Source organism: Artemia franciscana, chromosome 2, assembly GCF_032884065.1.
Source record: "Artemia franciscana chromosome 2, ASM3288406v1, whole genome shotgun sequence".
In the NCBI taxonomy this organism is placed as follows: domain Eukaryota; kingdom Metazoa; phylum Arthropoda; class Branchiopoda; order Anostraca; family Artemiidae; genus Artemia; species Artemia franciscana.
The window spans coordinates 47,967,995-47,983,294 of record NC_088864.1 but is presented as its reverse complement, the minus strand read 5'-3'; the positions used below and the strand labels follow the sequence as shown (position 1 = coordinate 47,983,294).

Sequence of the window (15,300 nt, the reverse complement as noted above, 5' to 3'; positions counted from 1 at the left end):
AGATCTAAATAAAAGAGTTTATGACAAAAGGTGGAATAATATTTTACTTCAGTTGTAAGTGTTAAGCCCTTCTTATTGTCAAAATACAATAATCGGTCAGTTTTTGCTCTCCAAATGTGTTCTATTTCTGTTATTCTCCTCCCCATAATTATTATTCTTTTTTCAATATTATTCATCTTATTTAGTATATCACCCTTTTTTAACTTCCAGGATATCTATATATATCATAAAAACAATGAATTTAGTCGTATAGACTATTGACTTGAACCCCTATTCTCTTTGCTCTGCTTGAAGTTGACGTCAATTTAGGTTCATATAATTTGTTATCTCTCTCTCCTCCTCGGTCTTTTCTTTTTCTCTCTTTCTGTCTTCTCTTCCTTCTCTTCTATATATCTATTTACTTCTACTTCTTTTGCCGCTCTTTTTGTGTCAAGTCTCTTAATTTTTACTCTTACATGCAATAATTATTTTCCTTTTAGAAAATGATTTTTCTTTCTATTTGAAAAAAAAAATTGAATAGAATATAATATAAAAATATAAAATAGATATAAAGTTTAACTAGACCTACGTTGCCTCAGCAACGTGAAGTGTTGCGGTAACCTTTCTCCGGCTTCGCCGAATAAAGTGTTGCAAGAGCAACACTTTGGTTTTGTTTCTTTGCTATCGGTTAAACGCTGAAGTTGTCAGCCTATCGAAGCTTTTAAAACGTTATGTTCAAAGTAGGACACGATCAGTAATCACATGATCAAAGGCTATTCCTCAGCGTTGAAAAAACAACAATAACAAAAGAATATCGAAAGAAGGGACTAAATTGACTTTGCAGGCAGTTGAACTTTATCCTTTTCAATCGTAGACATCGTGACGGATGAAAACTTGGAACACTATCTTATATAATCTAGTTGGTATTATAAAGCTATCAGTAACTTTTCAGGATTAAAATACCATAGGTAACACTAATTATTACGAAACTACCTCATTGTTTTACGTGTTCGCTCGTACCCGTTGCGTAAACACTTAATTCTAGGTTACAGTGAGTATGGGTAGGCTACACCAACTAGCAAAAGTTACAAATCCCTCTTCACTGAAGATGATTGTAGCGTAACAGACGATTATTACTTACAAGTCCCCTGCATGTCTTACCACTGAAACCAAATTGGTTTTACCATCAAATACACTGGAAATGAATAATAGGTACACCAACTAGCCAAAGTTGCAAACCCCTTATTGCCAAAGATGATTATGGTCTAACAGCCGACTGTTGCTTACAAGTCCTCTACTTGTCTCACAATTGGTATTGGCCTATTTTTGGTTTCAGTATGTACCCTACTATTGAAGTTGTCAACCCCTTAAAACTTTCAAACTAGTATATCTCATGAAGGAATTTTTGTACCAAAAAATGGATGACATATACTTTGATCAGCTCATCAAGAGCTATAGATTGCCGTCGAAAAAAAAAAAATGCTATCTGTCTTAGTTCAAAAGTTGATTATTTTTTTTTTGCCGTAGGCCAACTTTTTAACGTCACCACTTAGAAAGGAGCAAAGGATAAGCTCCAATTTCTTTAGCAATGACAGAACTTTTAAAGTTTAAGAGGTACATCTGATAACATTTCTCTACCTCAATCCCAAGTCCTAAAAAACAAATGATAAACCCAGCCGAAATCACGGCAGCACTTTCGGACCCGTGGGAAAATGCCGCTTTTTTGCTTCTGTAAATTTTTCTATTTAGCACTCAAAGAAGATATATTGGCTATGGGGCCGGATAACTGCCGCGTATATTTAACACTTATAGATTTTAGTCCATCTTCAATTTGAAAGTGGCGCCTGCCTGCTTGCCTGCTAGAACGGAGCTTTCCACTCAAAAGCAGAAACATGGTTTGATGAAACGAAAGCTTGGCTGCACAACTTCAGATACTCCTCTCTGACTTGGGCTATATAACTCCACTTCACTTCGCACACCATAGGCTCTGGCGCGTGGAAAAGCAAAAACCATCCTTTTTGGCCCCAGACAAGAGTTGTGCGGAGCTTTCCAAAATGTAATGTCACATTCATCAATCCGGCCTGAGGTCCACACTTTCCGTAAAAACCGCACAGGTTAGACCCTTACCAGTTTCCAGGAATAAGCCGAGATCGGCGGCATAGAAAAAAAAAAATAAAAACAGGACAAAACCAAAGTGTTGCTCTCGCAACACAAATATAAAGTAAAATATAATGGATAAAAAAACATAATTTGAAAAAATCATTTTTATATAGAAATTGTTTTTTTTTAATAATTAATTTTTCTTTTAGTTTGTTGTATATGGAATCTACTTTTTTGTGTTGGCTGGAGTATTTACAACAATTGCAGCATACTCTTGTGGATACGGCACCTACCGGCAGAGTAGAAGTGGAGGGAATTCTGGTGTTGTAACTTAACATATGGATTTGTTTATAGTTTATTGAGTAGTTTCCTAATTGTATGTGATACAAATTTAGCCTTTTGCAAGCTGAAATTGAGCAAAACCTCGTCTTGATTGACATCATTCAACCTGTCAGCAGCAGGGCCGGCTTAGACTAGACACCCTATCATAGTCGTCGGAATATTCGAAGGCTGTCCAGTTATATTGACTGTCCAATCATAGCCATCGGTTCAAGAATGATCTGCCTACAAAAAATACTGCTGGCAGGGTAAATGATGTCAATCAAGACGAGGCTTAACTCTGTTTTAGTTTTTTTTTCTTTTTTATTGTCAAAGTAATTCGTAATGTCTTGAGCTTTTTACGTTTATAAATAAACTCACTAATAATTATCATTGCCCTGATTCTTAAAAAGAAAGAAATATTGGCATCTTAAGAGCAATTCGTCAAACTCCAGAAAAAAAGTGATCATGCTCGAAACATAGGTAAACATTTAATGCACTATTAAACTCGTAAGAATGTAAGAAAGACTCATAGGTAAACACACTTAATGTATTTCTGGCAGTATCATTGGTACATTCTATCGCGGTCAGCAAGATGTATCCTTTGACACTTTTCTCTGTTCCTCTTTTGTTGTCGATTTAGCTAATTTGGTAAATGAATGGCTTAGTTATTGTCTCGGGTGATATTTTTTTCTTTATAGCGAGTGATTTATATTTAGAGTGGTTATAAAAAACTTAGATCTTTAGTTAATGCTACGTTAAAGAAGAGATTTAAGAAAGGATCAAATTTTTTTTTTATTGCGAGCGTTTTAGCATAGTATGTGTAGAAATCTCTAGTCGTAAAAGGTTCATTTCTTGTTTGAAGCATGGAATATTAATGTGTATTGCGCCATCTCGAACATTTCTGAATTTTGGACAAGGTCGCCGGGGTGAATGTATGTAGCAGTAGGAATAGTAATCTATTATCCCCCAAAAACAGAGACTAAATCAGTTGGTAGCATACCAAAATGGTCTTAAAACGTTAATTCAAAATAAAATAGCTTAGAATTGGGTAGTTGTTTTTACCTTATTTTTTTCTGAAAGAACATTCCATGTTGCCCTTTTCAATCGCTTTTTTTCTTCCTTTAAACATCAATTTTAAAGCCAAATTGCCTCGTAATATTCAGTATACCAAGGGACAATGTTGCTTTTTGCTCCTTAGAGCCAATTTCTCTGTTGCTACATGCATTTTGTTTCCTGTCTATCTTTGTGTATTTGAAATAGCAAAGAACTGGCCTTCTAAAAAGACATAGTTACTGAAATGTCGATTTAACCCCATCTGCGCCAGCAGTGGCTCTGGAGGATCTTTTTCAATTTTTTTGCGGATGAACTACGACAGATTGCCAAAGATTGTCCTTTTTGGCGAACCATCTAGGGCCAAACAAAAAACATGTCGTCCTCGAACGGGGTGTGAAGCGGTCATAAGAAAGGATTTAAAGCAAATTGGGACTTCTTGGGAAGAAGCTATTAAAGGGTTTAAAGAGGGAAGCTTTGAATAGATTGGGATGATGGAGCATGTGCGATTGTGTTGCCCTTAAGTGGCTTGGTGCTTGAGTGAGTTGTTAGTAGCAATAGTACTCTTATCCGTGGCACAAAATGTATCCCTCGTCAATTTTTAGTGTCTGAAGATTGTTTTTTATTTTCTCTTACTGGTTCTTTGCATGGTTAAAAAAGATGATTCATATCGATTGACAGCTTGGTTTTTCAGGTGGATTTAAGCTGTTTTATCCTCTTTAGAATGGTTTATCCCCATCAACGGTGCAATAGTATGTTTAAAATATCTGTCGTTCTTTAATCAGCTGTAGTTCAGTTTGTTTTATATTCATTGCTTTACATAAACATGGCTGTGCTTTTTTTTTCATTTTTCTTAAACGATTTTTCCCATTGCGCACACTATAAAAACCTAGTACTTCTATGTTTCCCTCGAATATTTAGTGTCTTTTCAAGCTTGTAAAATGTGCTCCTCTGGTATCTTTATATTAGCAAACGATTATTATCGATACAATAGTATTAATTGCTTGTTCAAGGTCGTTCAGATATAACTAGGCCTTTGCGAAAAACTCTACTCAAATCTTGCATTTAGACCCGACTTTCTTGTTACCTTTCTCTCACTACCTGCTGTCCCAACTTTTGGCCTTTGTTTTGATTTGCTATTTTAACTTATGCCGTCCAACAAAGAATCCCTGGACAAACCTGTGACCATTGGCAACGGAAATTTATTACCTCCTTAAGAGTACAGAACGCTTGTCACTTATCTCTTTTTTAACTGCTTTAAACTTATGAGGACTCTCTTTGAACTTAATATCCACTAGTTTTACTTCATTATCACTGCCATGTAGGGACGCATATCATCGTGAAGTATTTAAGATTGGTTGAAATATTTGTATTTTTGAGAGGTGTGCATATTTAACTCTTTCAATGACTTAAACAGTAGTAGGCTCCATTTACTGTTTATCTGTCGACTAAAGGGTCCATTAACATAGAATAATTTTATCTCCCCCCCCAAAAAAAAACAACACACACACAAAACTACAAAGGGTCTTTCCTGATTCAGAACTCCATATTTAAATGGTAGAATGGAGTCACATTAGTGTTGAAACTTGTTTCGAATAATATTTAGACCACCTCAACGCTGTTTTCGAAATTTCCAATAATTTTTTCTTTTATATGTTGGCTATTGCTAATTATCTCTAGACAATCTGGTATTTTTAGGTTCACCGTTAAACTTGGGTGTCAGGGATACCTAAAGCTTGGCATAGTGTTATGTTCTTTCTTAAATTATTTGCTCCAGAATATTTTTGGGAGGGCTAAGTATTTTTGGATTCTGATCTTATGGGAGTAATTTGCACTGAATCTGCAGGTTCGACATTTTTCTGCATACTATATTATGCACTCAAACTCATATCTCACTGATTCCTCTCGATAGGTACTAATCTGCAGGTTTTGAGTGGACAGGGCATTAAGCAAAGCTTGTTACAAGATATACAGTACGACCTTGCTCCCTTTAAGCCGCTACCGGGGAGTTAGGAGCAAAGGCCGGCTTATGCTGATACAATTCGTGTACATTTCACAAGAGACCGAATGTCTTTTTTCTTATTTGCACAAGTTTTCAAAAGTCTTGTTAATCCTGTGAAGTATTTAAAAATAAATAGTTAAACCTTGTTGTTCTTCTCATTCTCCTTTATTCTTCCCGTTCTCTTTTCTTTTTCATCGTTTTTCTTTTGTTCCTTCCCATGTAATGGCTAATTATTTTTAAGTATCCCAATGACTATCCAGGCTCTTGATAAAGATTTACTGAAAGCCAAATTCATTTTGTGACATACATTCAGCAAAAATAGAAATTCACCAAAAAGATTCACCAAATAGATTTGCAATCCCTGATCATATGATAACAATATCCTCCGGTAAAGGATTACCAAAAGTGCAATTAAGATAGTCCAAATCCAATTTTGATTTCACTGGAATATTATTTCGCTAATCTACATAGTTAGCGGAACGCTAGATTTTTGAAATCAAGATTGTCAGTATTTATTCCAAAGTATTAATGGAAGTTTAATTTTTCATTTGTGAAGCTTGTGTTATTGTGTTTGTTATGTTTATTTTTTGCACAATAAACCTATTAAACGAATTTTGTTCTTATATGTAGCAGTAGGTACGGTATTAAAAATATATTATACAACAATACAGTATTTTAATCCAGTCAAAAAAAGGTTATTATATAATAAAGACGAAATAAGACTGAACATAACTTGCAATTATCTCAGACATCCTCAAAGGGCGTGTTCCAATTTGGGACCATCAGCCTTAAAACTGGGGATCGGAGAATCTGAGCTGGGTAGCACTAGAATAGCGAGGCAGCTTGTGTTCAAGCTTTAAGGAAATATTAACCGTTACTTTAAGAAAAGTAGGCCATGAAAAGCTGGTTGCTAACAAGCAGCAGTTCAATAGTCTAGATAGAAGTATATTGAAAAATAAAATTTGATTTCGTTTGACCAATGATCAAACCGTCAGAACAGTAGAATTGTCTCTGAGAGACTAGCCTCAAAACATAGCAAATATAAGCATCATCAAGGGAATACTCATTGAAAAAAGCCAAAGAAATGGATTTCTCTCGTAAATACTGCCAGAAGTCTTACCAGTGTGGAAAAGGGGACCTGCGAGTGCTGTGTTTGAAAACATGCTCGGTTAGTCTTTGTGGAGCTGTATGGCAAGATCAGCCGCCTAACTCCTGCAAATCTTGAATAACATATCAAACAGTTCGTGATAACGCACTGTAGTAAGGAGCAACCCGGCTCAATAGTAACCGAAAATTAAAAAACTAATTTGATACCAACAGTTACATCAAAAGAATCGCATTTTTATGCTGATTCTAAAGATATAAGTTTCATTAAGTTTAGTTTTACCCATCAAAAGTTACCAGCCTCAGAAAATTTGCCTTATTTTAGAAAATAGGGGGAAACACCCCCTAAAATTCAAAGAATCTTAACGGAAGTCACACCATCAGATTCGGCATATCAGAGGACCCTACTGTAGAATTTTAAAGCTCCTATCTACAAAAATGTTGAATTTTGTATTTTTTCCCAGAAGACCTATCATGGATGTGTTTTTTTTTTCCAGGGGTGATCGTATCGTCCCAGTGGTCCTAGAATATCGTGAGAGGGTTCATTCTAAAGAAAATTGAAAGTTCTAGTGCCCTTTTTAGCGACCAAAAAACCGGAAGGCACCTAGGCCCCCTCCCACGCTCACTTTTTCCCAAAGTCACTGGAACAAAATCTTGAGATAGCCATTTTGTTCAGCATACTCGAAAAACCTAATAATTATGTCTTTCGGGACGACCTAATCCCCCACAGTCCCCGGGGGAGGGGCTGCAAGTCACAAACTTTGACCATTGTTTACGTATAGTAATGGTTACTGGAACCTGTACATACGTTTTCAGGGGGACTTTTTCACGTCAGGCGAGGGGGGAGGTTGGGGAGGGAATGGGTTACGTGTGAGGATCTTTCCATGGAGGAATTTATCACGAGGGAAGAAAATTTCCATGAAGGTGCCGCAGGATTCTCTAGCATTATTAAAAAAAAAAAAAAAATGAGAAACTAAATAAAAATAAGTTTTTTCAGGTGGAAGTAAGGAGCAGCATTAGAGAACCTAAAACGAACAGAAATTATTACGTATAGAAGGGGGGTCGCCTCCTCCGCAATACCTCACTCTTTACGCTAAAGTATTTTTAATAATTTCAACTATTTGTTCTACGGACTTTGTGATCCAGGGGTCATTCTTAAAGAATTGGGACCGAATTGAATCTTTAATGTATAGAGCGAGGTATCGACGAGGGGGAGAACCACCTCACGTATGTAATAAAAATATACAATTATAGAACTTCGTTACGTAAGTTAATTCATAAGTTACATATATTTATTACTAATAAAATCGTCCGTAAAAAAATAAAAAGTTCTAGTTGTCTTTTTAAGTAACCAAAAATTGGAGTGCAACTAGGCCTCCTCCCCCATCCTTTTTCTATCAAAATTGTCCGATCAAAACTATGAGAAAGCCATTTAGCCAAAAAAAAATATAAAATTTGTAAATATCGTTTTAATTATTCTTGTGCGGTGAGCCAAAATCAAAACATGCATTAATTAAAAAACGTTCAGAGATTAAATAAGAAAAAATAATTTTTTTAACTGCAAGTAAGGAGCGACACCAGAACTTAAAACGAACAGAAATTATTCTGCATTTTTATTTAATTAATTATAATAGGATTATCAGCTTCCACAACAAGGTCATCAGCATAAGTAAATTGTTAATTTATTCAGGTGCTCAAGCCAGCTAGCACCAAGACACTTCCTAGGATCATCAGAACGAACCAAAAAAAGAAGAGCCGATAGTGCACGCGAACGACATTTACCGAAGAAAAGGGGGGTCTATTCTTAGAACCACAACAAATAACACAGCTCTGTCGTGTCAACAAAAAAAGCAGTTGTAAGTATGGTGGGGGAACACCACGATTCTTTAGAATAACAAAAGAGGACAGTGCTACCCCGCAAAAAAGTGATTTGCCTTATTCCAGGGGGGAGGGGAGGTTGCAAGTTTCCGGCTTAAGTTCTTTAACAATGGTGGTTTCAATTATGACTTGCAGTTTTTTTTTTGTTGATAACTCGACACAGCTGAAGTATATTGCTGCATCCCTTGTTGGGTATGGTGGCAAAGGGGTAATCGCTAGAGTCAAAATTTACCACCCATTCTTCGTGGGGGAATGGCCAGTCAAAGGGTCTTACTTCAATCTCATATAGCGTTCCCTTTCTTGGAACATCATATGTATTCTGTATATTTAATATAGTTTCTGTTCCCGCAGATGATTTCTCTATTTAATCTTTATGTTTTTCAAGTTTTTTGATAAACTACTAAAAGATTCATCAAGAGGCATATATGTATACATTGATTTTATATCAAAACTAAATAGCCTAGATTCATTTGATATTTCGATATTTATAAGTTTGTTTTTAAGAATTCAGGGGTTTTATATAAGAATCTTGGAGATATAATAAAGGTTTAAGCGTGTTTGCTATCTGTTTTCCGATCTTTTCCATTGGTGAATCACTTTTCGATACTATAGGTCTCAGAGGAATATCTATTTTATGAATTTTTGCCCCCTGTCATACACGGAACAGTTTCTGTTCGATTTTGGTTTTGGTGTCGCTCCTAACTTTCGTTTAGCAGGGCTTTTTTGTTTTATTTAATTCCTTAATATTGGTAGCAATATCCGTTGTAAAAAATAATTGTTGAGCGTTTGCGTTATCATTGTCGTTGGAAGCATGAAATACCTTGGTAATCTTTAGCTGGCTTTTAAACGTAAATACTTTAAAAACTATATCTCTTATCTTTAGCAATGTTAAACGATTTTGAGGTATTTAGCTTTTAGTTTTGAGAAAAAGGGATGTATATGGTCAAATAACATCTCCTATCCTTAGCAGTGTTAGATGACTTCGAGATGGAGGAAGGTGGGAGGAAGAAGGCTCCATAAATGTACACTCAATAGGGCTTAATGGAGTTTCCACACGTCCCATAAGCTATTAACCTTCTCCCAGTAATGGGTTAAATTGCATAGTGACACAAAATACTATCGTTGAAGGATCCTCTATAGGAGGACAACTGCGCAGGGCGTAAGGTCTAGTTCTATGGACAACAGCCTCTGCAAAGGGCTGCCAGGACACTTTCGGGGCACCTGGAAGACTGGGGACCTTGCGGTCGACTCTATTCCCACTTGAAGAGTAGCACCCCTCTTGGAAATTATAGCCTGGTAAACGACACAGCATTGGCACGGAATTCTGATTGACGGATAATTCTTCAGAGCTTAGTCTGTTTTGACCGGTGTTTTCGGGCTGAAAAACCTCTTCCTAGCTAATGTATCTACTATGGCTTGCCTTTCCGTAGTAGCATAGTATTTGTAGGCATGAATATATAATGAGTCGGAGGCAATAGGCTTGGGACTGTCTGTGTAAGATATCGACTCTTGTTGATAGAAGATCATCACCAAGTGCTAAAATCATGTTTTGACCAAGATGGGCTCAGGATAGAACAAAGCCCCCATTCATACTGGAAGTCCCAGGGACTTCTTGCTGTCAGGTTCTAAGCCAGCTTAAGTGCTTTGGTGTAGACTTGAGAAGATCTGTTGATCCCCATCCTGTAGCGGTATCCGGGATCATTGCTTTTCCTGAGGTCAAAATAATTTCAATAATTTAAAGAACATGAAAATTGGAACTTGAAATGTTACGACGTTAAAAAAGGACTATCGTATCGACATTTTGACTGACGAATTCAGATGATTCAAACTGGACTTATTAGGAGTTTCAAAAACTCATATTCCAGGGGCCGGAAGCATGAAATTAGGTAATATAGAATTTTTTTACTCAAGCAGGAAGGATGGGGTACATAGACAGGGAGTAGGGCTCCTGAGGAATATTATTGGAAGCTGCTAAGTTTTGTTTAGGCTGAGAAGGTATTAACCATAGAATACTAATTGCTCATTTTATGACCAAAAAGTTCGGGGTATCAGTACATGCTCCTGTTGAACCGACTGACGGAGATATTAATGACTCAGATGAATTTTACTTTCAGTTACAGAAGCAAATAGACAGGGTCTCAGGTAGAAATACGGTGTTTTTATTAGGATATTTTAACGCTCAGGCTGGTAAAAATAGGGATAGGTGTTATCCCAGCCTAGGTAAATTTGGTGTAGGAAAAGAAAACAGTAATGGCAATAGACCTTTGAAATCTTGTGGGTATAAGAATCTAGTTATAACGAATACGGCGTTTGGTCATAATGTGGCCCATAAGTTGACATGATATTTACGTGATGGCAAGGGAGCAAACCTCATTTATTATGTTATAATAAACCGAAGACTGGCCAGATTAGTACAAGATCAAATAAAAAAAAAAGAAATTTTTTTAAAACTGAAAGTTAGGAGCGACATTGAAACTCAAAACGGACAGAAATTATTCCGTATATGAAGGAGGGGCTGTCCCCTCCTCAACGTCCCCCTCTTTACGCTAAAGTTTTTAATTGTTTTAAAAAGTAGAGCTGTGACAAAGAGTCAAACTTTAGCGTATAGAGCGGGACGTTGAGGAGGGGACAACCCCTTTCATATACAAAATAATTTCTGTTCGTTTTGTGTTTAAATGTCGCTCTTTACTTTCAGTTGGAAAAATTTGTTTTATTTATTTAATTTCTGAACGTTTTTGAATTAATGTCTGGTTTGATTTTGGCTCACCGGATATGAATAATTAAAACAAATGCATATAATTTTTTTTTGGCTAAATGGATTTCTCATAGTTTTGACTTGACGATTTTGATAAGAAAAAGGTGGGGGAGGAGGCCTAGCTGCCCTCCAATTTTGGGTTACTTGAAAATGCAACTAACCAAGCAACTTTACCAAGGTAAAGACCCTATTCCGATAATTGAAAACTCCGGTGTCTACAAAATTCCTTGCTCTCTGATCTTTGCTACATCGGAAGAACTAATCAACGACTTACGGATAGATTAACTCAGCACTCTACCTCAATTAATAACACCCTTAAAAAGTGAAAAAAAATTGACTTTGCCCTCTCAGAACACATATTTAATAATCCAGACAATGCTGCTTTATTTAACCAAGTTAGCCTAATTTTGAATTTTCCAACACTACAGAGAAGCTGTTGAAATTTATAAATACAAGCATTTAGGTCTAGCTTTGAACAGAGATTCATGTGATTTAAGAATAAATGAGTCGTATTTCGGTTTTCTCAAAAGAGTGGCCGATACTTTAGTAATCCCTGAAATAAACGTTGGACTATTTCCCCAATCACAAAATCAAACACATCATCAACCCCTTACATCACAAAGGGTATCTGCAAGAAATGCAATGGTTTAAATCAGAAATCAGGTGACCTAGTTCTCCAATTTCTTCAATTACTGCTTCGTTTGTTTGAGTGAATGAACTTTTTCTTTTATTTCTCAGTTGTTCGTTAGTATTCATCGTTGGCAGTTCAATTTTGTTTGGATTTTGTTCAAATCGCGGATATTGGCTAATAGCTCACTTTATTGTTTGTTAAGTATTTGCTTTTAATTCTTTTAACTTTTGGTCTTTTATTGAATTTTATTTAGTTTTCTGGCGTTTTTTTCCCACTGGCTTTGTTGCACTTTCCGCGCTTGTCTTTTGGTTTTTGTTTTTTCCTTGATCATATTATTTTGTTCGCGCTGAAGAAGAGAGGCGGTTGTTCTCTCGAAATATTCGCTTTCTGTGTTTTCTTCAGTATTTTCATTTGGCCTTTAAAACCCCAGTTTGGATTGTTTTCTTTCTTTAAGTAAAATATTGTACTAGCATGTTAATGAATTGAGAGGGAGAAGTCAATCCGGATTTATCTCAGTTAAAGATAAGAACGGGGCCACAATTAGTCATAAGGAAAGAATTAAAGAAAGATGGGCGCAACATTTTGAGAATGTCCTAAACCGAGATACAGTTGCATAAAAAGATATAATGGAAAAGTTTGTGATACCTTGGATGTGAAGGAAGATTTGTTTTGTGAGGAAGAATTAGCGACAGTGCTAAAAGTAAAACTAGAAAATAGTAAGGCCCAAGGTGCTGATAGTGTGGTACATGAGTCTCTTAAATATGGTAGCTCTGAGGTTAGAAATAAGTTACTGAAGATGATGAATATGACTTTTGAAAAAGGGGAAGTACCTAACAATTTTAAGAAAACCTCAATCCACTATATAAGAAAGGTGATAAGAGTGAGTGTCGTAATTATCAAGGCATTAATCCGGTCTCTGTAGGTTGCAAATTACTAAGTAATATGATACTTTTTATACTGAGAGATGCTGTAGACAAAGTTTTAAGAGAAGAACAGTGAGGTCTTAGAAAATGTAGAGGATGTGTCGACCAAATTTTCACTTTTAGGTTAATAATTGAGAAGTGCCTTATTTTTCAAACATCCTTACTCCTCAGTTTTATAGATTATAAGCAAGCATTCGATTCTGTTGACAGAAGAGCTTTGGCAAAGGTCTTATCTTGGTATGGTGTACTAGACAAATACATTAATGTGATTAGTGGTATGTACGAGAATAACGCTGCTGCGGTTAAGGTAGGAAATGAGGTTAGCAGCTGGTTTCGTATTAATTCAGGAGTTAAGCAGGATTTTGTTCTATCTTCCTTTATTTGGATCATTTTGATGGACTTTGTCTTAAGGAGCACAAGAAAGTCAATGGAAGACCACGGAATCAAATGGGGAGGAAAAACTTTTCTGGACTTAGATTATGCTGATGATTTAAGCATCTCAGTTGAAAGAGTGAGCAAAATGAATGAACTTTTAGAGGTATTGCGAGTTCATGGTGTTGAAATTGGTTCGAAAACTGATGTTAGGAAGACTAAGTCACTAAGGCTGGGAATAAGTGAAGAGGATTTGAATAGATTGGGATGGAGGAGGAGTGTGCTTAGCTGTGTTGGCTCCAGGTGGCTTGGTGACGTGGTGATTATTTAGTAATAGTAGTAGTATTTGGCACACCATATTTTCTTGAGCAGACTGATCCTTTCGGAAAGAACTTACAATAGGCTACATTTGCGGTGTGATATTTCCATTAGTTTTAAGTTCTGCTAAATCATTTCTTAATTTTGCTACGTGCAACTCAGTTGGGTCTGTGTTAACTTTTTTATGTTGAGATATCCTTTAGAATTGTTACTATTTTACAATCACAATTATCTTTTTCTAGAACTACTACACTATTGCTTTTATCAGCTTTCGTTATTATTAGAGAATTTTTTTTTATCTTTTAAAATCTGTATATCCTTTCTTTTAAATATGTATAAAATTTTCAAAATATTCCCAAACCGTAGTCTTAGATCATCTACTTTATTAATATTTTTTGAAAACCCTTTTTAAAAACTTATGAATCCCTATGTAGCCCGTCCTTCCAACCTGAGAAAACAAACTCACGCTTCCTAACCTGGGGATATGAGTTTCTGAAACTCCTAATAAGTTCAGTTCAAATGGTCTGAATTCGTCAGTCAAAATGTCGATACGATAGTCTTTTTTTAACGTCGTAACATTCCAAGTTCCCATTTTCATGTTGTTTAAATCATTGAAATTATTTTGGCCTCAGGAAAAGCAATGATCCCGGATACCGGTGCAGGATGGGGATCAACAAATCTTCTCAAGTCTACACCGAAGCATTTAAGCCGGCTTAGAACCGGACAGCAAGAAGCCCCTTGCACCTCCAGTATGAATGGAGGCTTTGTTCAATCCTGGGTCTATTTTGGTCACAACATGGTTTTCAACACTTGGCGATGCTCTTCTATCAACAAGAGTCGATATTTTGGACAGACAGTCCCAAGCCTATTGCTTCCGACTCATTGTATATTCATGCCTACAAATATTATGCTACTACAGAGAGGCAACCCATAGTAGATATATTAGCTAGAAGAGGTTTTTCAGCCTGAAAACTCCCATCAAAACAGACAAAACCCAGAAGAATTATCCCTTAATCAGAATTCCGTGCAAATGCTGTGTCGTTTACTAGGCCATAATCTTCTAGAGGGGCGCTACTCTTCAAGTGGGAATAGAGTTGACCGCAAGGACCCAGTCTTGAAGGTACCCTGAAAGTGTCGAGGCAGCCCTTTGCAGAGGCTGTTGTCCATAGAACTAGATCTTACGCCCTGCCACATTTATCCTCCTATAGCGGATCCTCCCACTATGGTGTTTTGCATCACTATACAACTTAATCTATCTAGATTAAATTTGATTTATCTAGTTATAGTTCTGTTTTTAGATGTAGAGGATGTATTCACATCCACTTTCGAAGGTTTAAAGCAAGAAAATCCAATCTTGAACTGATATATTTTAGGGATTAAAAGAACCTTAAATATCAGGAAAAAATCGACGATGGTATTTTGATAGCCTGGGTGAAAAGAGCGTCCTTTGATTCAACTAAATCCTCTTTGCCTAAGTCATAGCTCAACGTCTACTTGTTTTTCTTCACTACTGCCTTTTGAAACGCCCTTTTCATTTCCCAGCAACACGCAGTGTCTTTTTACCAAATCCAATCTAAGGGTAGCAAAAATAGGTACAAGATGGGGGAGGGGTGCCAACTAATAACTTTCATTTCTTAAAAGGGCTCTAGAGCTGTCAATTTTGAACCGAAGTATGACCGTTACAATACATTTTGTGTCTATTAAGATCTCTTTCGTAGAGAACCAAATTAAAGAAAAACCAATAACAAGAATATTTAGCACCTCGCCTCAGCATTGACTTTGAATTCCCCGAATCCCCACCACTTCCTCTTTATTCAATGCCACCAGAAGTTCCCAGTACCAGGCTCCGATCAGTTCCCAAGCTCTG

The 15,300-nt window shown here is 36.4% G+C and overlaps 1 protein-coding gene across 1 annotated transcript in view; it reads left to right on the top strand.

The window, feature by feature from the left end:
- Positions 1-6,060, top strand: part of LOC136042933 (thiamine transporter 1-like) — a 43,851-nt gene extending 37,791 nt beyond the window's left edge. Inside the window, exon 8 of the mRNA XM_065727849.1 lies at positions 2,289-6,060. Within this exon, the coding sequence (XP_065583921.1) occupies positions 2,289-2,414 (126 nt within the window). The 3' untranslated portion in view covers positions 2,415-6,060. The remainder of the gene's footprint in view (positions 1-2,288) is intronic.
- Positions 6,061-15,300: the final 9,240 nt, after the last annotated feature.